General features: G+C 46.9%; 1 protein-coding gene across 7 annotated transcripts in view; it reads left to right on the top strand.

Annotated features, from left to right (window-relative positions):
• Positions 1-22,911, top strand: part of LOC144152780 (transcription initiation protein SPT3 homolog) — a 706,894-nt gene that overhangs the window by 363,831 nt on the left and 320,152 nt on the right. The window contains exon 1 of one of the 7 annotated variants that reach the window (XM_077684232.1): positions 22,037-22,396. The exons of the other annotated variants lie outside the window; for them this stretch is intronic. Within the exon in view, the coding sequence (XP_077540358.1) occupies positions 22,323-22,396 (74 nt within the window). The 5' untranslated portion in view covers positions 22,037-22,322. Of the gene's footprint in view, positions 1-22,036; positions 22,397-22,911 lie in introns of those variants that run through there. 7 annotated transcript variants of the gene reach the window in all.

Raw genomic sequence — 22,911 nt, 5'->3', positions numbered from 1 at the left:
ACTCAAGTATTGATTTGCTGCCTTATATTTGCGTAATGTCTTGTTCTTGGTCAAGAATGTTGACAAGTATGAACAGTAACACCGGACTCGTGCTTTCAGGTTTGGCTGTGGGTATATAAGACTATTGCGCAAATAATGTTTCACTTTGGCCGGGTGGCTGAATCGACTCACAGACAGACAGACAGACCAAAATTTCTGCTTTTAAGTAGCCCACAAAAGAATATGGTCTTTAAAACCTTACTCCAGGAAGTCCATAATAGCGCACCTCCAGTTTTCTTGTGTCGGCGTGTGCTCCTCTAATGCGCAAAAACCCTGCAGCAACGGTGTCATGATGCCGGGCATGTTCCGCTGCTATCATCTGACGCTGTTCTTATGGTCAGGTGCTACCTAAATGGCTGGAAATAAGAAAATTGTGAGGACCAAGATTTGACTGTGGCAGCGCAGGCAACGAGCGGGTGGAGATCAATGGGAGAGGCCGTTGTCCTGCTGTAGACCTAAATAAGCGGTTGTTGATCATGATAAGGATGATGTGACAAGTATAACGCCCGCCCTCGCAGTGTTCCTGGTGTACGCCTCTCGGGTGACGTGGCGAAAAGGCAGTCTGTGCAACACCCGAGTAGCCTTCAGAAAGAAGGAAAGGAAGTGTGCATAAGGTTTCATATTAATATATGCTGTTGCTCAAGTGTCGTGCCGCCATGTAGGCTGCCATAACAGCTGGAGGTGTTACATTCTTACTTGGTTACTTGGCTTGGATTGCAACATGGCTTCTTCTTGCTTCTAACGACAAAAGGAACAACCGGACAACATTTATTTTACTTGTTCTTCTTGCAGGAAGCCTTTAAAGAAATTCCTGGCTAATAATGTTTTCAGAGCTGTAATTTTATGTTGATAGAAAAATTTTAAACAGTTGTTTAGCAACAATATTGTGTTTTTATTTTTAAAACTGCGTGCAACATTCGAGCTTGTCCACAAACCATACGAGAAAAAGATATTACTCCGTGGGAAATTAAAATATCCGCGATAAAGAGCGCCAGATTCCCCTCTACTATATATTAGTACTGAAGTTTATAGGGAACGGGAAAAGGCGAACAAGGCCACTTCTTCAGGAGTTTTACATCCCCCATCACTGCTACAGGGAAACAGGCTGACCAAGGGCACGAGGCAAGAAACAGCGACACATTAGGTACAACTCCCACCAAGGCGAGAAGTGTATCGTGGCACGTTTCGAAACTAGAAACCGAAGAAACACAATCCTCAGAAGTTTACACCTCGTATACCTTAAGGGCGTGTTTCTCCTAGCAACCCTCACTTTTACTTCTCTTATTATTTCTTTTCTTCTTCTTAAACTGCAAACAGCCCTTTTAGCCTTTAAGGGAAACTGAATTGTATTTACGGAACCCTAATTTCGCGCAGCATTGTGCAATTTAAGGCCCGTATTTTCTCTTCTGTTGTAGAACTCAGCCAAATCCTGACATTTTGGTAGAGGCCTTCGTCCTTCAGTGAGCACAAATAGGCGAATGGTGATGATGACGATGAATTCATTATTTTCTTTTTACTGGGCCCGAATTCCTTTAATTGTTTACCTGTAAAGGGTTGCAAAGGGGGAAACACCGTACGCCGTTCCCGGCAGCTGCTGCATCAACTACCATAATGGCGTCACACGGCTTGCATGTGTTTTCATGCTTTCTCAAGCGTCAAAGTTTTCATTTTCACCCATTTGAGACTACTTTTGTACTCTGACGTGCACACATTTATATGTTCAAATTTGTACGCACGCATTTGTTCTTTTTTTTTCTTGCAATTGGGTTGTATAACCACATCCCACCTTATGCAATGCCCTGACGGGCCCTTAGGGTACCGAAGTAAATAAAAAAAATGAAATAATTAATTAACACACTCTTTTGTTCTTCGCCCACAAATTTTGCAGGTGAAAGATGCTGGTAATAGCTAAATTAAGACCTGCGTACTTTCCAGCTTGTAATCATAGCCGACCTCCGGGATTCTTTGGGAAGGATTCATTAGAGTTCTAGCATAGTGGCTAGCGTACGCTACGCTAGGGTCGACGGGTATCGGGACCCGACTGGGCAGGTGCACATTCGTTCTGCGGGGACGAGCGGCTGGCCTCACCGAGCCCACGCATTCGTTCCTGGTAAAAATATGCGTGTAAATAGGCTTGCAAAAGTCAGAACAAGGCCTGCAGATTTTATACTCTAAACTTGTGCGATAATTATAAAATGTTTACAACTTTCTTCAGTGTTCCTTGAAGTGTTAAAGTAAAAGCTCGTTATATGGAACCGCAAGGGGGCGCCATCTCAGTTGAAATTAATGAAATTTTGAACTAACGAAACTGAACAATAACAATAAAATACTGCAGCTGGGAGGCACAAGGGAATGTAAATACTTGAAAAAAAAGCCCCTTAATGCATCCTTTTGTCCTCAAACACGACAGTCAGCACTTCTTGCTCTAACAAACTAATGTAGCGGAAATCCTCGCCTTCGCCTTTTTCAAAACTGAAGAAAAGACGCTGCATCCGGCCATGACTTCTGAGCGGACGGCCGTGCTTCGTCTTCGTCCCTTTTGTCTTTATTGTGAGCGACAGGTTATGCTTTTCTGACCTGAGACAGGATGCCTTCCTCTCTAAGCGCACCACACGCACCTCCGTACTCGCGTCCTCATCGACGTAGTTCGCAACGAATGCGTCTTTCAAAACGTCCGCCATGTCCGATTTGGATTGGTTTTAACCTTTTCTGCCTTCTCCGTCCTTCGCAGCGTCGTGTGTAGGCAGCGGGTGCGTTTCTGGAATTGTACACCAGGCGCTAAGCCACCGGCGCGGTGGCGCGTATACAGATCGAATTATCCGTGCCGGAACCACTCGGGTTTGAATTAACGGGCTTCCTCAAACATACACTTTCATTGAGACTTGGCCGGACCAAATCGCAGAGTTGGAATTGTCCAGAATTCGAATGATTGAAGTTCGAATAACGAGCTTTCCCTGTATTTACCGCTTTGCAATTAATGAAATAGTCACGGTTGTAAGGATGAGCGTGTAGTGATAGAAAGAACCTCGTTTGCGGAGTGCACGGCACCGGACCTTCTTGTGTCCCGTTTGGAGAAAAACACTTCAGTCTAATTCACTAAAAATAGATGAAACAGAAGAAGACGGATTTTGAGGAAAAAATAGCGCCAAGGAAACTGCTAGCAAGTGGACAGCACCTTTAAAGGGACCCTGCAACGCTTTTTTCAACTTTTGTAGTGTGAGCTACACTGGCCGAGGCTGAGCAGTTTCGCGTGGCTCCTGGAGAGACGTGCTGCGCATACGCGAGGAGCAGTGACGTCACACGGCGCACTGACGTTGCTCGCCGCCCGGCGTCTTTCCCACACCCCACGCGCCCAGCGTCTTCGCCGACCTCCGTTCTGCACGTGGCGGCCCGGTCCACTTGATGATCATGCGAGGGGTGGCCGGCTGTGGAACCGACGGCTCGTGCGTCGCAGCAACACCGGCGTGCGCCTGTGGAACCAGCTTAGCTCTGGGGCGATTGGTGACGCTGCGCCGGAGCCGCTCGATAAATATGCACGTGTCACATAATGCGTATACCGTGTACGTGTCATTGAAGCATCAGTAAGCATGATAATCAAGCTAATCCTAGGCAATCAGGAAAGCTAAGAATAACCAGCTGAACCTTAGCTCACGCTACGTATATTCTGGCATAACCGAGCTAAGCCACTGCTAATATTTCCCTCAGCGGCGAACTTCCTCCAGACATGCCTAATGTTCTTCTAAAAGAAAACATTATGTATATGTGGGGCAAGACATCAATAGATAGGTGGCATTTGCATTGTTCCTTTACCTAAACTTACATTGCTGCATATTTTCTTTCGAAATGTTGAATGGTTGCAGAATGTAGTCAACCAACACATCGAGTACTAACATTACAGGGTCGCACAGTAGTACCTCAGCCAAAAATAACTGTCTATGCCCGTCATATAACTTACAAACTAGCTCAAAAAAATTTCTCCCTTTCCAGGTGTTGGCGTTTTTTGAGCGCTGGAATGAATTACGTAATTACAGCGATGTAGCGGCTATTGGCCAGCTTTCCTTCAGTTTCAGCAATGAACGCATTCGACAGCCACTTTAAAAGGAAAGCCACAAAAGCAAAGCAGAAACGGAAGGCATATCTGCTGCGACGAACAAATCACGTGCTGGCAATAATTACAGCTTTCACAGTGCTTCAAGACGCGAAGGAAAGAGTGAAAGCATTTATTGGCAGTGTTGCAGAGTCCCCTTAAAAACACTGTCCGTTTTCGCTCATTCGGGACAAATGACAATAAAAGCGACAAACCCCACCAAATAAAACTTCCAAAACTCTCAGGGCAGAAACAAACAAGATACATTTCGGCGTCCCTGTGGAGACCTTGTTCACAAGGCTTCCGTGAACATGATTGTCAACAAGGCTCCCGTGGTGAATTCGAAACGTCTCTGGCTTGTTTTCGTGATTAAATTTTTAGAAGCTTTCTTTGGATGGTGTTTGTTGCTTTTATTGTACGTCCCCAGCTTTCTCGCTCAAAACTACGAATTCTCAGGAACCTAGTAGAACCACTGCAGGGAAGAGAAATTTCGCATGGAGCAAAGAGTCGACTTGGACATGAACACTCTGAAAGAAGTTTCCAGAACTCTAAATAGTTTTTGCCTTACTCGCTGTCAGAGGTTAGCGCCCATACATTCCAATGAGATAGTTTCCCCGGCTCTGGAACGTAGTAAAATTAAGCGCAGAACTTCAAACTCCGCACAGTGCGAGCTGTCACTCTCAGTATTAGCACTGCCAAAATTCTTTAAATTACGCTAAATAACTGCACAGTAATTACTCCTGAAAGAATTGCGATGAGCCGGAAAGCTGCACATGAATATTTCATCCCGAAAGAACGTGCTCCCTTCAAACCCTCGACTACTTCAACTACTAAAACATTTGCGTAAGAAAGGGAAACAGTGCACAACGCATTGTGCGCGAGCAAATGCGGTACGTCTCCGCACCTCTTATCCCGAGGCCCGTGCTGCCTGTTGTTTCGGCGCGGCTTTAACGCGGCCCCGGGCCCGAACGAATGATCCTTGCCAGCGCTATCCCTTGGCGGCGGCGGCGGCGAGCCGTCGACCGCCGGGGTCAGCCGCACACACACCCGCGGCTTCAAAGCGCCCTGTTTTCGGGCTTATTATCGTACTCGAGGGCAGGCGGCGGCGTATGCCTGCGCACACGCCCACGCCATGAGCGCCCTATAATGCCGACCTAGGCTAAAGGGAAAGAGTGCGCGCGCTTTCAGAGTGCATGCACGCCGCACCACGCAAAGCTACTTGAACTTCAAGGGCCAGCACGCACCGGCTGCAGTTTTTCATTGGGTTTAGTGTCTTCCCGCTCCGAGTTAGACGCCCAGATAAAATAGTAGTGCACGTCAAAGAACGTGCAGTTTGAAATGATGGTCGTTTACATAGCTTTAAACGATTTACTTGGTTGGACTTCGGTTATATACGGGGAAGTCACCCTCTGTCATTTTAACACGAAAGTATGTATGTATGTATTTATTGTACAATAGAAAGAATGGTCCACCAACAGGCGTAAATTGTCTCGCCTAGGGGCGGACACCGGAACGCCTGCTGGTGTAAGGGAGGTGGGATAGGGAGGAAAGAGTAGATAGAAATAGGGAGATAGGGTAGAGGGCTTACATGAATATATAACGCATGGACAAGAATAAGGTGGGACATATATACAACCTTAGGTGAAGGGAAAAAAAAACGAAACACTAGACATATAAAAAAATATCCAAATACAGGACACGAAGGTGTAGCAAAAAGGACACTTGCACACATACACACGCACACACACACAGATATACACACACAGGAAAGCTACACTAGCAGCCACACTCCACTGCAACCCGGGCAATTATGTGAAGTTGTAGCGTAGTGAGCTGTGAAGCCCCGAGGTACCCAGGTATGCTCCCAGGGCCTCGAGCACTGTGTCCCGCTCCCTGGCACTGCCTGGGGGCCAAAGGAGTTCCACGAAAGTGTTTTATTCCGGGACTCACGAAGATTTCACTTACGTCATATTCGTCACGGAAGTGACGCCAGTACAACGAGGCAAGCGACCCGTAAAGGGTGCACTTTAGCACACAGGGTCCTCTTGCGGGGAAGCAACCTTTAGTAATATATTTTATATTTTAACACGAAAGTCTTTTATGCCGGGATACACCAAGGTTTCACTTACGTCATATCCGTCACGGATATAACGCCGGTGCACCTTTGCCGAAGCGACCCGCCCGCAGGACGTCGCTCACCAAGCACACCCACAAGACAACCGCCGACCCGCAAACCATGCTCAGCTGCAGATTTCGGTGCACATTTCACTTTCGTGTTTTACTGATTCTTATGACAGGGGAATCAACCACAGTTTTTTTTTTCAGAAAGTCGGTAAAACACAGGTCTTAAATGAGAATCACTAGCAGCTCAACGGAACCATGATTATTTTCTCAATATTGTATAAATAAGAAAAATTCTAGGGTTCTACAAAATTCTAGAAAAAACCCTACCATAAAAAGTCTGCGCAAAAATTAAGACATCCCTTATTGATTAAACCGTTTACCTCTAAGCACGTACTTTTTACGTTTTTCGTTCTTTTCATGAAACAGATGACGTTGAAAGCAATCCGTTGCACTAGCTGTGTAGGTATACTGTTAGGAGCCCACCTGTACACCTGCATGAGCTCGGCTGACTGACCATCACCTAGGCTGAGTGAAAGATGGAGGAGCCAAAGTTGCATTACCACTGCTTAGTTTGTAAGAGAGGTACGCCTACTGTATGTTTCAGGGCACAGTGATATCCACGTTAATGAGCGAAAAATCCCGTGGTCTATACCGTTAACACGACAAGACTTCAGGCGTTGTTTCATTTTCTTTTGCGGTACTTGTGGGTGTGACTTCTCTTTACATCCACGCCCTTCGACTCCCAAAACTCCTATTCGCCATTTGCTGCACATGAGAGCATCCGGGCCAATATACGGCAGCCTGGCTGCGTATGAACGCCCCGAATCCCTCCCTCCCCTTGTTCGCAAAAGGGGTGACCGGGGGTGTACGCGTGCTTAGACGGGGAAAACATCAGCCAAAACGTCAGCCCAGGAGCACATCAAGAACGCAACACAAAACACTAGCCCCGGAGACGAAAAATTCCCGTTCTACGACGACTTGTCCGCGCACGTTATATGAGGGAACCGAGGCATATACAGCTTAGCTCCAAAACGCCTAAAGGTGTTTAAAAAAAATTACCATTTACACTAGTGGCGGGGTCCCTCGAATGTCCCAAAGACAGTGAGTGCCTCTTTCATATCGCGGCAGTTACGTCTACGCGCAAGACGGAAGGCCGCCTCTTCACGAAACCGCTCATGAAGGAGTCTACCCACGACAGAGACGTTATGCGCTCGCATAGCCGTTTCCCCTCCTTGTTTTATCTTGCCGTTCTTGTTTATTTTTCTCGCTCTGCGCCGAGGTCTGCCACCTGATGTGCACCGGACCATGGTGGCTGCACCCATAAGACAGGCCCGCCGACGTCGGCAGTCCCTTCTTCGCAAAGAGCAAAGCGCGGCTGTGTGCGTTTGTGCGCGCTCGCCGACCTGGGAAACGCTTGCGGACTTCGCAGAGTGAGCGCACGACGTCTTTCCTCGTGGCGTTGGTCTTCCCTGCGCCGTAATGTGCGGTTTGATGACTCGCCGTCAATGGTTCCGGTGGCGGCCCTCGCTCCCTCGCACGCCAACGTTCTCACCCATCTTCCATCATCCTCCCTCGCGTCTGACTGTGCGCGTGTGTGCGTATGTGGGGGAGGGGGACGGGCCGTTGCACTTTACTCAAACACGGCAGTATGCAAGCAGAACCGGGAGCGTCCGTGTCCTCTTCTCGCCTGCAACCGCCCATTCCTCGGACCCTCTCTTCATTTCTCCGTGCTCCTCAAAGTAATCGCGGGCCGTGTGTGCCGACGTGGGCGCTTCGCAGCGCGGCCGCTCGCTTCTTTTGTTTAGCGCGGCAACCCGAGGAACTGCTGCCGTGGAGCGTCCACTATGGCAGCGGCCTCCGCGTTCCTTTTTTGTTCTCGCCTCCGGAGCATCGCGTACGGGCGACTTCTCGGTCGCTGAGGTTTGGTCGCGTACGCACGCGTCTGTGTGCACGGGGGAGGGCGGGCGAGGCGGCAGTTCATCGCGCCGCCGCGCACCCATTGAAGCGGTGAATCAAATTTAGCTCCTCGGGATGGTCAATACGCGCCTGAGTAGCTACGGCCGTTGTCTCGAAGGGGCTTTCTCACGGTTAAGAGTGCACGGCCCCCCTTCGGAAATAAGGGGACGTATGAAAGCAGCGCGTCGGGCAAAGAAAAGAAGGCAGGTTTGCGTTGAGAGGTTCTCCTGGTTGTACCTGTTCTCACGAACGTCGGCAAATCAACTTCGGGAACAGTCATGCCTTCCTGACCCGAGCTGCGGAACCTTGCGGTTGTTCTTGAGTGGCATTTTGCGTTTTTTGTCAGGGAGGTGGGCTTTGACGAAAGAAGAGTGGGAACGTGTGGGCGTGAGACGCAGAGTGTTTTGGCTTGCTTGTTTTCCATTGCGTTTCAAAATATTCAGCTAGTAAAAAAGTCGACGCCAAGATATCGACGCCGAAAAATTGCCGTGATGCTAAGCTATATGCGTCGCATATAAAATTATCAGAGATTCCACCTAGGTTTGGTCAAGAGATAACCCGGAACGTTAAGAGTCTCACATGAGGGATAGTAGGGTTTGATAAAAAGGGTCTGTAAAATACGACTGGTATGAATTTGTGTTCACAAACTTCGCCTTACATCATGGCTTCTGGATTCAGGTGAATGAGGAGGCATAAGGCAGTCAACAAGAGGAACTACTGGAGCAACTCAAACCGCCGAAAGGTATGGCGTGTGAACAACCTGGCCTGACAACGTCAACAAAGCCGCTTATGAGGGCTGGGGCAGGGCAAAGTAGCCACTTATTTTGTTTTTTCAAATAAATGCGGACCGGGTAGTGTTAACTGTCCCGGTACGTGCAGTCGAAACCCCGCGAAATTAGTTATTGACGCCGCTCGAATCATCAGCGCCACAGCATCTTCATCTACATTCTTGTTGTTGTTGTCGTTGTTGTGTTTTGTTTTTCCCCCTTTCAAAGCTGTTGTCCAGCCCGTATCCTCTCCTCATTTGTTTTAGTGAGGAAAAAGATAATCCAGCGCGTACTGTGAATGAAAAGTATGCTGGTATTCTGGTTGGGCACCAAATATGCGCATCGTTACCTTCCTGCTGAACAACAGTCACACGTGGGAGCTATGCCACCAGTACCTGCACTTGGGCAAGGTATCACCTATATAAACTTCTGGTTTGCGCTATATGTTAAGGCAGAAATGCTTGTTGCAACAATATACCGACCTCAGGCAGTTCGAAACGGCTTTAAAAAATCGACACCAGGTATTCGACATCAACACATCTACTGGGGTTCGGCAAGACATGCGTTACATATAAAAGTTGACCAATTTACATAGGCATTAAGTTTTAATGATGCGAAAATACTGGCTCCAACTACACGGAAACACCGATAACAGAATTTCACCCTATCACCCAACTTTTCTTAACACTTGTTCCACCTTGTATGTATCTATCCTTCGACGGCGTGCTAGGGCGTCAGAAAACTATGCAATACGCGCATAAGTTGTTTTGTCTGCTGTTCCGCTTGAGCTACAAATATTTCCCAAAATTTTCGGAAAAATTCCGAATTGAGTCGGGCAGCTACACCTTCGCCTGTAGGAAGTACCCGCACGGTATTGGCTCAGTAATTTAAGGAATTGTGCTGCGGAATCGTTAGTCGCGTATTCGAAGATCCCCGTCGCGGCCGCCGTTTTCCCGATGGCGCGAAATTCGAAAAAGGCCCATGTATCGAGATTTTCGCGCGCTGTAATGTGCCCACGTATTCTAGACTAATCCGCAGCCTCCTACTACGGCGCACTTTACACCCAAGATGTGCATTCTTTTTTGCTTCGGGGAATTTCAGTCAACGCTTAGAGCGACGCTGAAGTGAGTTTCGAAAAATCGTTTAATTATCTTTTGAGCCTAAATTACAGGGTTCAAAACCCATGTTTTGAGATTTTCCGGTAGATTTACGCGAATTTTTAACGAGGACAGTACGTTCGAAGTGCTCTTTCCCTCGCCACAAGGCCCATTCTGGTAGGCTGACGTCACGAACCACTGGCGGAGCAGGTTCATTTCAGCACTGCTGCAGTGCTTACTTCATCAAACGCGTTTTCTTAATCTATAAATGCCATATAAAGGGGTTTATTATACTCTGCGGATTTCTCTATCATTTGGTTGACGAGGTGAATGGGATCTATTGTAGAGTATCCTTTCCTAAAGCCAGCCTCCTTTCTGAGTTTTTGGGAATCTGAGCGACAAATTCCCTAGTAGGCTGTTGATGTTGTTTATTATTATTATGATGATGATAATGATAATGACGATGGCGATGATTACGATGACGACGACGACGACGACAGCGTGCTTGTAGCAGCATCCGCAACAGCACCATCGACATCGGTAGGCTGTTGTGTGGGCTGAGAAAGAACAGAACGAAGTAGGCCCCCGAGGCTCGAAAGCCAGCACTGCGTCTGCGTCTCCTTTCTCCGCGGCCCTGGCCCATCGGCCACAGGCGCCGTGCAATATTTGTGGGTTCGGGCAGCCCGCCTCGTCTCGCGACGGCCGGCCCTGCCTACATGCTTAACCTGCCCTAGCTGTACTAGAAGGAACAGACAGCCAATGTTAAACATGAAAGTGAAAAAATAAACAAGAATTTGAAAGCTGAATCAGCATGAAACCAAGCAGTAAACCAGCGTTCGCGCCGCGGCCGCGAACGGAGCACGATGTTTCAACTTATGCTGCCTTTCGAATAATTACTAGTGGGCTGTACTTCCAAACGCAGCCACAAATAAGATTTCGACAAATTTTCTTGGGTGCTCGAGATTTCTTTCGAGAAATTATAGGCACTTGATGCCACTATTTGACAACCTTGTCAGACAGCATCTTGAGGTGAATATCTCTTTGTTCAGTTTACACGCGGGCTAGCCGCGCAGCATCTCGTGTTTATTTACTTCACACGATGTCCGACCGTTTGCTAGAAATGACAGCCGCGGGCAGGCACACTGACAGCACGCCGGATAAGGACAACAAAGTACGGAAGCCTGTATAGCTGCAACTCAGCGCTCGTGGTGTAGCAGCGGCCGGCTATGCGTCTGCAGCGGACTGGATCTTTCAGCATCGCAGTGGTCAAGTTCTTTAATGACACTCTTCCAAGCTTCTGCCTCATCCCGGCCATGCTGCTGGCACTCCAAATGTAGAAACACTGCTGGGCGTCTTCGAGAGAGATGGTACATGCGTGTCCGGTCTACATCTTTATTTTGATGAAAATTTATATATACAGGTAAACCTGGATGTAACGAAGTTGACAAAAGTTCGCAATGTTTCGTTGCATGCAGTTTTTTGTTACATGCAGATTTCAAGTTAAGTCTCGCGGGAATGAAGCTGAAACAAAGCTAAGATGTCACAGGAAAAAACTGCGTGGATTCGCCTGCTGCTTTAGCACGAGCTTAGGCGTTACTCGGCTCTCCAAAGAAGCATGGTCACTTAGCGACGCATCCATAAACGCAGCGTAAGTATAACGTCTCACTTTTGACACTTTTGGGTGCCTTAAAGGAGCCATGAAGAGAAAATACAACTTTGTTTAATTTGTAAGAACTAGGATTCAGTATCTCACTCAGCTCCATTACAGCCACAAAAGATGTTTTTTAACGAAAAAAAAGCAAGAAGTATTTAAAAACGTTCAAATTTTGCTCCACAGTGACGTGTTATGAGCAAGAATGACGTCATACGGGCCAACAATAAAACATAATTTTCAGTGCGTTAACTGCACGTTAGCATTCAAGTGATGCGGTCAAATGGAACTAGTGGCCCCATTACAGACGTCCAGTCATGTTTCGTCGCGACAGGTCAGTTAGGCGGCCGCCAATCGCACTAACAAGGTTCCGTGACGTCATAGAAAAGTTGCGGGAAATTTGCTAGGGGGTCGCGACTGCTTCACACGTTTTCTTTCATATCTCCGTTATTTGTTCGAAGATTGCGATGATATTGGTATCATTGTTATCGGGACTAAGCAGTCTTTTTAATAAACCCAACTTGTATTTTGTCTTCATGGCTCCTTTAACGTGTTTCAAGAAGCAAGCGTATGCTGAAAGGTTGCTCTCTTCTGCACTCTAAATTGTTGAGAAGGTGCTAGCTCTGAAACTGTACCGGGCGGCGACAGTCTTCTTTCTCGCCGGTGGAGATGGCATTAAAAATATTGAGCTTGTCTTGAAAAGGCAAAACTTCATCATGGCGAATTTAGTTTTTATGCGGTTCTCTGCGCTTTCGTAGCTGCTGGCTCATTACAGTAGCGCTAGTATTTGCTAAATTGTGCATTTCTCCAGCCGATTCTTCAGTGAGAGTGCACAAAATAATAACTGATCAGCCTAGCGACTTCCTTACATCAAGGTTAACCGCCGCAACGCCTTCGTTACGTGGAGGTCGCAAGCACATGGGCTTCAATGGGGGCAGCAATGGAAAATCGAAAAACTTCGTTAAATCCGGGAATATGTTACATGGAGGTTTGTTACATCCAGGTTTAACTGTAGCTCCTTGTGCACAGGGGAAAACACATCTGAGGGTATTTTGTGCAAAAAAAATTTCACCTTCCTAAAAAAAAAATCTCCAAGTCGGCTCGGGTAACTGGCGCTTTGAGGGGCTCGCGGAAAATTTGAAACTTCTACCCCTGTAAAACGAAAACTGCTGCAGCTATCGCTCTAGTTCTTTTTATGTTAAGACTTTGCACGCTCTCAAACGATTAAACATTTTCGTGTTTGGCGTCCAGAGCGAATTTTTCTGAATAAATTTTCCGAATGGGAAAAATGTTTGAAAATTGCCCAAATGGGGGAACCTTTTTCCTCTGCATCTAAGCAAGCACCGTATCAAATATTTTTAGTGTTATATTTTTATTCTTGTTCAATCTTTCTGCCAATTTTATTTTATGTGATCAAGACGGTATAATTTCAAAAAAGGACTCTACTGCAGCTAGGTAACGCATTTTGGTATGTTTTGAAAGCCAATTAAAAAAAGGCCATTTTCGATTTTTTTTCAAACTTTCCCTAATTAAAGCCGAGTTTTCTCTCTATCATCTACACCAAAAACATGTTGCACTGTTTTTGTTTTGCAGCTACACAGCGCCAATAATGGCGTTGTTAGCAGTATTGCGGTGGCATAATGAAGTGGTTTGTAAGAAGCTTATGAACGCAATGTAGGCAGAGAAATGGCAGTCACAAAGAGAAAATCAATAAACAAACATCGCGGTGAGCATGATTTGGTCAAGTTAAGCCTGATTGAAACCCCAAAATTTTAAAAAGTTGTAGCAACGCACCCGAATCGGATCGTTCGAGCTAGCGCATTCGCTCTTGTGATGTTTCTGTTCATGCACTGCTCACTGCTTTTGTGGGCGCGTTGTGTAGGCCCACTCGCAAATACAGAGATGCTATGATGAGATCCGCACCTCTCGGGAGCAACCTGGAAGCACAGGCTATGGCCGAGCAGAGGCTTAACTTGCAGCGTCGGGGAAAGCGCTCCGGCGGAAATAAATAACTACTGACGGACGGCGGCTGAACTTCCTGCCCAGTCTCAGTAACATATAATCTCATGCATCCCAGCAAAATGAAAAGTATCAAAGAAAAAAATTCCCTCACACTTCCCCGAGGGGGAGAGTGTGTAAGTGCGAATGCACGGTTGTTGATTGCGCGATTACGGTGGATATCGTGATCTTGGAGTGGAGAGGAGGCGCCCAACACCCGCAGTCACTGAGCGGAGAGAGGAGGAGGAGAGTAGCGCCCGCCGTTACGGCGAGGGCTACACGAGCGCCCTCACGCGTCGGAATGCGGAGCGCCCGCTACGCGAGCGAGAGCTCTGCCGCCCGAAGTGGAGAGGAGGCGCCCAACACCCGCAGTCACTGAGCGGAGAGAGGAGGAGGAGAGTAGCGCGCGCCCATCTCCCCCCGTTGCTAGGGAAGACGAGGAGGAAGACGAGGAGCGCGCGCACCCGCAGCTGTTGCTATGCGGACGACGGTGGCGGACGATTCAGGCTCGCTTAAGAAGTGCATTCGCACTTAAAAACATGCACATCACCTGGGCCGCCGTGAGCGATAACAGGAGGCGTCCTGAAAAAACCGCCCCTGCTAGGAACAGTTTCTTCGCGATTATCGCCTTCGCCGATTCACGCACATCTACGATCCCCAGGAGGCCCAATGGCCCAAGAGTAGTGAGGAGCGCGTGCTTTGTGCTGATTATTGAAGACAGCATAAGAAAGAATTGCCTCAAGAAGGAACTTCCGTAGCGTGAAAGATCTGTACACTGGGACAAAAGATCGCGTTCAGCGGACTAACTATTAGTATGTACATCCTTGTCTGTATTTAAGGTCAGTAGACGGCTGCCACCGTGGGACATTTAGCATCAAAAGCTCTTTGGTTGCAGATAACCCGCTGCAACCAAAGATAGGCTGGTGGTCGTGGTGGTGGTGGTGGTGGTGATGATGATGATGATGAACCCACTATTGGCCACTTGGATCAGCCTCACTGCCCTCCTGCTTCATGTTCAAACGAACGACATTGAAGACGTACGGCCTCGTCGGCCCTACGTGCTCTGCAGTAGCATATGGTGCCACAGAGATCATCGGAAAAAGTTCATCTGGGCTCAAATTTTCAGTGAACAGACAATTTCAAAAGGGTGCTGTTCCTGAAGTTTGAGGATAGCGCGAGCACGAGATCAGAAAATTGAAATGCATATAGTTCGAACAAAAGGATAACTTGCAGTCGTGGTTCACTGGAGACATTTTTGTATCGCTGCGTGGCTGTGTTGTGTTTCACCTAAAATGTTACGGGAATCATTTAAAGCCCAGCGGTCTTAAAAAGGCCAGGTATTGAATTGCGGGGTTCAGACGTGACCAGTCGATGATTATATACACGACCAAACATGGGCTCAGAAGCCGGAGCTTCAGCATAAGATTTAGGTGCAATGTACCCGATACAAATCCAATTTCAATAAGGCATACTCACCGCAATGTTTCTTTAATGATTTTCTTTTTGTAACGGCCATTTCTCTCCCTACATTGCGATTATTAGCTTATTACAAACCCCTTGAGTATGTCACCGCAGTACTGCTAACAAGGCCACATTTGGCGCGTTGCACCTGCAAAACAACAATAGTGCGACATGTTTTTGGTGTAGGTGATATAAAGAAACATTGACTTTAGTGTTTGAAAGTTTGAAAAAAAATTGAGGATGGTCTTTTTTTATTTGTCTTTCAAAGTATATCAAAATGCGTGAAATCACTTTCGGATATGCAAAGTCTTCATCTAAAAAGAACTAGGGCGTAGCTGCAACAGTTTTACAGTGGTAGAAGTTTCAAATTTTCAGCGAGCCACGCGACGCGCCAGTGACTTGCACCGACTTTGGGATTTTTTTTTTTTAGGAAGGAAAAATTTTTTTTTCGCCGAAAATAACTTTATATATGTTTTCCCTATGCACAAGGAGCTATATATAAAATTTTCGTCAAAATTAAAGATGTCGACCTGATACGCCTGTACCACCTCTCGTAAGAGCAGCCTGTTTTGTTAAGGGACAGACAACCGATTTTCGTCGAGTATATATTCTCTATCCCAAATGAAAGGGCATCACTTAAAGCACGTTGACGAGAAACGGTTTTGCTGAGCGCCCTAGAACTTTTTATATCGAAATTTTTAGATCTGCGAGCCGTATGTGTCCCTCCCAAAAATGATGCTGGCAACCACGACATACAGTAGCTCGGCAACATACTTTTGTCTGTATCGAAATGAAAAACGATATTAAAAAACTTGTCCCCAGCAAAAAAAAGTTTGAATCGCAGGCTTTCCTGTTCGTATATGTGTTTTTTCAATGCAACGGTCTATTATGCACGAATACGCCATCTGTTGGGATAGACGATAGGTAGAATCTGGCTTCACGTTGCGGAGGTGGGAAGTTCGATTCTCTTTTTTTTTTTTTTATGGCTTCGGTTGGCGTATTTGGTAACTGAAATCAAATATTTTGGCAGAACAAACGCCTCTGACTCAGGGAGAATCGTCAAAGCTCCTTCACTGGGTCTGTTTACTGAACTGGGCATGGAGGCTCAGTTAGCCACACTGAGATTCATGCTGAGAGTCACCCAGCGACAGCGGGCGGCGTGTCTTTAAAAATTTCAGAATAATGTTTAGAAATACATACACAAGTTAACTTTGAACAATTACTTGAGTTAAAAGGTTTTCAATACGTAAATAAACGTTTCAGCAGTTACAGTAGCTGCTAGGTTTGCAGGTCACGTGACAGGGACACATATTGTAGTGCCAAGTTTCGACACTACGAACCGCCACCCTTCCGATTTCAGGAAGTTTGCTGCCAAATTAAAATTATTTCCGCCGATTTGTTTAGAAATTGCTTGTGGTTGCCGGGCTATATAAAACGCTGGCTTTCATATGAGCTAGAGAACATATACGCGACAAAAATCGGTTGTCTGTCCCTTTAAGGACTCAGCCCTTGCTTGGCAACGAAGGGCTGCGTCTCGAACAAAGCGCGACTAAACAAGCCTATATCTTACGGAAAACCTACGACTGCCTAAGAGACAAAAAGTTTCGTTATATTCCGGCAGAGTAATGATTTCGCCGTCATTTAAGGTTATTTTATCATTTCCTCTCAATTTGTTTCTATGTATCATTGATGCAGATGTCCTCACAAAACGTGTTTACGAGGACAGCGCTCGCTTTTTTTCATATATACTATTACCCGTATTTTGTAAGGGCTGTGTTCAAGTTGCAAAGGTGCGTGTATTAAATGGTGCAACTCCTCCCTTAAGCTCAAATATGCTGTTAATGGTTCCCAGATTGGCTTATCGGGTCACAGCGCTGCAGTCGATTGGATCCCGCCGCAGCTGTTGATGGAAACCCAGCGCAAATATTATAAAGGACCTCTGCAATGTTGAACGTATTCTGCAGTATTACTCCGCTAATTTGTGCCGACTTTTATTACTTTACCATAATCATCCGCAATTAAAAATGCTCACCTGCACCTGCCATTCTATCACAATTTCAAGCGTTCTTCTTTCTAAACCCCGAGGCGCCGTTAACATGATCCCAGCTTACTCTAGCTGAAACTATAACTATGTGACTAAAGACAGACCTAGTGGATGCGTTATGGTCTTCGGCTTGGAAACGTACTTCAGAGACACGTACTGAGGCCCGAATTTGAGGATGCTAATTTCAGAAGTAAAAAAACTAGGTGACTAACAAAGAATGTTACAACTAAATGCACTCTTTTCTTGGCGATGCGCACGCGGGTATGTGCCGGCCTGACATTAGGCCTAACGTTACGCTTCGAGCGTCGATTATCCGGCTTTCTTAGCCACAGTAACGGAAGAAAGAAAGAGATGCGAAGCGGATATGAAAAGGGTGATTACGAGAGCAAACATGAGTTGAGCACGAACAGCACCGAGCTTCGCACTCATCCTACTGCCTCACCCAGGGGCGCCGCAGTCACCAGAGATCCAGGGCGCTGTAGCCGCACCCACAACATTAGCACACCCGTTCGGCAGTCGGACACTACACTCTTAGGCAAAAAGGACTAAAATAGGGACTAAAATACAGCCGTTAGTCTTCGCGGGCGACCGTTCATCTTCAAAGGGAGTATCTGCGGCAGAGTACGTGCCGGGTGCATAAATTCGGACTAACTGTTCGTCCCCGCCGATCTATAAGGAGTAACGGGAAGACGAAACGCATGCAGTTAGTCTCTTTGCTGCGTCGTTAATCCCCTAATGGCGTCGTCGTTGCCCTTTCGCGCATATGTCTGCGAACAGTTTTATATTTCCAAAACACAAGGCATTGCAGTCACTGGGTGCTTTAGATGGTGCCACGGGAGAAAATATTGATGTTAGTTATAAGAAAATCGCCTAGGGTTAGTAGAGCGGCGGGTAATGGCAAGGAGCGGCGAAGCGCGATTGTCATACGCTTCTCGGCGAGGTTATGTTGATACGCTGTGTTGCATTCGATTCGTGCGAGATAATAACGGCCAATGAAAGTTTTCAAGCGCCTTAACAGTAACGCAAAAATTAGTGACAGTAGCAAAAGTGGATTCCTGAGCGTAATGAATATGCATATGTTTAACAGACTAGAAAAAAACGCATGTTGCTGATGACAACTGCAAAACAAAAATGCTCGCTACAGGTAAGCGTCTCGAAGTTATCTTTTACACTCGGTACATAATTGCCTTGGGCACCAAAGTTTTGACAATGCTGCAACTGCTGTAAAACCCGCTTGCATTTCGCAGTCGCAATCGTCTAGCGACGCGAATTTGAAGAATTCAGGCTAAGCAACACCAAATTCGCTTTCGCCGATGCAGGAAAATATGGCATGTTTCCTTATTCTGACACTCACACAGACGACACCTTTCACATACGTTACATAGAGCACTTAACATATTTATCGAACACTAAGAAAGCACTTAGCTTGCGCTAATTTGTGCGGAAACAAATGAGTCGTCCGATCGCCCAGCTACCTATCTCAACTAGGCGACGACGAGTTGATTGTTATTTACGAAAAAACTATGGTTGTGAGGCTCTACTTCGAATCGAACTGAGCAATAGTCCCTAAACCTAGCAAAGCGCTAAGCGCTAGGCGCAAAACGCGTTCACGTTCGCTTGCACAGATAGAAATTCGGGCACCAGTTGCAATGGATCTGTTGTGTACACTTGAATATTATCTGCTGCAAGAACCATCCGGCGGCGTGGTCTAGTGGATAGCGCGTCGGGTTCCTTGTGTATAATTCCGGGCGTCATGGGTTCGATCCCTGCCGGTGCTGGCGTTTTTTTCTTTTTTCTGCACTCTACGCAGTTCGTCCTTGGGGAGTATTGGCGGTGAGATGTTTGAGTGGCGCCCCCTGGCTCTGACGTCGGCTTAGGGACTCGCTCCGCTGTCTGCTACATTCGCACCGCTGCTACGGCCGCGCCGCGGTCGTCCGCTTGTGACTGGCAGCAGTGCCTATGCTAGAAATCGCCCGCTTTGGTGCTTTAAAAAGCGTATGTTCAGTAAGATTCCGACAGCTCTGAATAATTTTAAGCTTTATCCACCACAAGTTTACAACATACGAGGAGAGAGAGAACGACTTTCATGGAGCATCACTCAGACGATCGTGTGTACCTCGTCCAATTTGCGATTTTCAGTGCTCAGAGCTCCTCGATAAGTATTGAAAATGCAGAGGCTTCCCTAAACTATTTCTGAGATGCTCTTATGAAGACACAACAGTCTAATCCTACGCAACAAGCAGCGGATCGCACAGCAGGAAATAAAACGGGTGTCTTCCATTTTTTTCGTTGTTGTTGACTTGTGTGTTTTTTTCTGTGCCCAACGCATTAATTTTTATGCACCGTCCCAAACATCCCAGGAGGTTTGGGGATGTTTGCGAGGCTCACAAAGTTTGTGTGGATATATTCTTCGGGCTGTAAGGTATACAGTACCTTCTTCAGAAATGGGCTTTCCTTATGGCTGCGTACAGAAGTACATACCCACACCGTGCGTTGTTTATTCCCATGCAAATGCAATGAGAAGGTTTGTGCTATATACGCCACCGCGAAACGCCGTAGATAACGTTGTCCACAGTACTCGAAGGCGGCTTTTGTGCACCGAATTTCTATCGAACCATCGTTATCGTAACGAACTCAATCTCAGCCCGAACAGTTATGATATCATTACGCTGTTGAAGGCCTGATATACTTAATAACGAACGCAATAAATAGTATAGATGCTGGTTTTCAGTAAAACACAATCCGAAACCGATGAATGTGTCCAAACAGCTCTTTATTGTTTTCCTACCCCTTCAGTCGCAAAGAACAAATCCTGGCCTACTCGGGATGGCGTTCGATGAATTGAAGAAAATTACTGCTGGTGGTTGTGGATTGCGACGGGAAAAGGGAAAGGAAACTCACTCTCGTCTTGGACTGAGGAGCCTAGCTGCCCACTAACCAGCTCGATTTTACTGTTAAAGTTTTCTCCTCCTCCTCCTCCTCCTCTTGAGTGCAGTTTTACCATAACGCCTATCTGAATATTGGGATGATATGGCTGTGGCAAATGTACCGAAATATCCCTCCAAATTCTGAACAAACTTTATCTTACTGTAAGTTTGCCATACAGGTAACTCGCTTTGTTCAATAAGCCTCCATAGTGGTTAGAAGCCTGGTATAAAACCAGCAGGCACCTATACACACAGCATGTTATTTGGAAATCAACCTACATTATTTGTGCCCCATAATGCATGTCGGCGCACTTTCATGCCCGGACAACCTAAAGTGACTTGATACAATAGTTTCGAGCGTTAGCAAGGCTGCCAAATCTGCTTTACCTTACATAAGATTAGCTGGAATCGTAATGCCTTCTGCCAAAGCCGACAGCTCCGATGGCCTCGAATTTGTTGTGGTCTTCCATTTTCTCTGTTGTCGGTTGTCAGACTCCTGCTGTTACCTTTGTTCGAAAGATTGCTGAATACCGAAGCTGACGCCTAGCTCCGACTCTTCGCGATCCACACAGGACCAGCTACGCAGCAATGCATGGGCGACGCCAGCAATGTTTTTTTCCGGAGCGGTGTCAAAACCTATACTTAAAATCACGTAAACTAGCTCAAGGAGTGATTTTAAGTTTTTTGTGACGAAAAAAAGTTGCGCATACGCGAGATCTGCTGCGGACAAGCACAAAAAGCCAATCGCGCGCAAAGAAACTGCAGAGAGCGAGCCCGAGTGAAGCAGACGACAAATGCGAGAATCCCTAAGCCGACGTCACGGAGGCGCGCTCCGCAGCGCCGCCTGTGGTCGCGCTCACCGCCAATCGGAACGGACCATCCGGGTGGGGGACTAACCGTTCGTCCCCTCGCAGTTAGTCCCCAAAGGGACTAATGATTGTGGCAGAGGCCGGTAGTCCCCGAAAGGACGAACTTTTAGTCCTTTTTGCCTAAGAGTGTAACACTACTAGGTGTCGTCGAAAAGTGTCCTCGTAAGCAGGCTTCGTAGCTCACAAATGCTGCTTTGAAATTACTGGTGCCGCATGTGCCTTATAGCTTTCCTACCCTCAATGAGACAGTGGTGGCCCCAGGTTGAGAATACGCAGTGGACGAAGCTCGTTCTGTGCAATGATGGCGCTGGTAGTTCACCGCACAATCACCGGGCTGGTAGTTCACCACCAATCACCGTGGGTTACGAATTCACCCAGCTCCCGAATCGACGAGTAAGGATATACCTATAGCTGTCTCTAAATTCAGTTACTATCCTTGCCACCTCTTTTCTGCTGGGTTTATCTAGGGCCCTGCAACCGATACAACGTGAATATATTATAAATTCACCTAAGGGCTAATCGGCTCAAGACGAATGCTCGATTACGTCGGCGGCTTTTTCTAACTTGCTTTTTACAAACGCAATACAAAATTCTTTTTAGACTAGATAATACCAACCATATTTGAGCTTAATTCTCTACTGGAATCACTGGAAAGAACAGTCAGACACAGAGACAAATATTAAATACACACAAAAAACTGTTTTTTTTTATTTATACGCCAACTTCACCCAGAATTTCGCACAACGCGCAACAGTCCTTTACGGATCCCGCTCCCCCCCTCTCCCCTCCCCTCTTCTTTTCGTCTTCTTTCGTTTTCTCTGAAGTTTTGTTGTCGAGCCCACAAGCGCACTTATGAGTCCGTGTGTATACGTTCGTGAATGCGCAAGTGTTCGCTTTTTCGTATCTTACACTTCATATAAAAGAGTACCTTGTCATCAGGTAGGTTGCGTGGCCGTGAAACAAAAAAAAAAAAAAAGGAACGCTAAAACAAACACATGCGGTCAAGCGTGACACGTTGAGGCTGCGCTTTCTTTTTTATAACTCGCCGCCCCCAACTTAGAGATCATGAAAATACTTCTTTTTTTTTTCAACGGGAACGCATGAGTGCCAGGAGACGCCGCCAGCATGTAAAGGCAGCGGTCGCCCGAACATCCTCCCTTCTCCCTCCTCTTCCATCCCCTCTCCATCCTCCCAGACTATGTACACAAAGGCCGGCCTCCTCCTTTGCCAGTTCACCGGCTTCGAAGCTCGCGGGGTTCCTCGGTCAACACAACACTTGGCGGCGGCCGCCGCCGCAGTTGAATGGATTTGCGCCTCGAAGAAGAAACAGCGCTCGGCTCTCGTATGTGTGCTCGCAGTGAAGCACACAAGGCGCTGTGAGTAAAAACGCTTCCCTCTTTTTCGCTTCTGTTTTTGCTCGGGCTACCCGGGCTGCACCTGACATCCTGAGAAGCCGGGTTGCCCGCCCGCGGCGTCCACAGGCGCAGTTAGGTAGCTTATGTCGTTAGACGGCTCTCGGTGGGAGAGATGCGCCTCTGAGTTTGCCTGCTACGCTGCTATTTCGCGACATGTTCTTTCCTTCCTTCTGTCGTTTTGCGCTCAGCCCCTCGTTTATCTATTGTTCGTAGTTTCAATGAGTTTCCCTTGTTATGGCAGTTTTTTTTTTTTCATCTCGCGAAATAGTAGCAAACGTTTAGCCAACTTAGACGGGCCCCAGTGATACACTTTTGTTCTCGCGCTAATTCGCGCGGGACATTACGCTTGTGGGCTTTCTAGAGAGCCATAATCACTTGAGGCTTCATTTTGCCCGATTTTCTAATAAACTTTTTCCGTCCGGTTGTATAATTCAGTTGCAACCCACGTTACCGCGTGTTTCGCGTGTAGTAACATA

The sequence above is a fragment of the Haemaphysalis longicornis genome, unplaced genomic scaffold (genome assembly GCF_048455015.1).
Source record: "Haemaphysalis longicornis isolate Haplotype H1 unplaced genomic scaffold, Haemaphysalis longicornis Haplotype H1 scaffold_9, whole genome shotgun sequence".
NCBI lineage: Eukaryota > Metazoa > Arthropoda > Arachnida > Ixodida > Ixodidae > Haemaphysalis > Haemaphysalis longicornis.
Note: the sequence above shows the minus strand (reverse complement) of the source record. Positions and strands in the feature narration are given on the sequence as shown.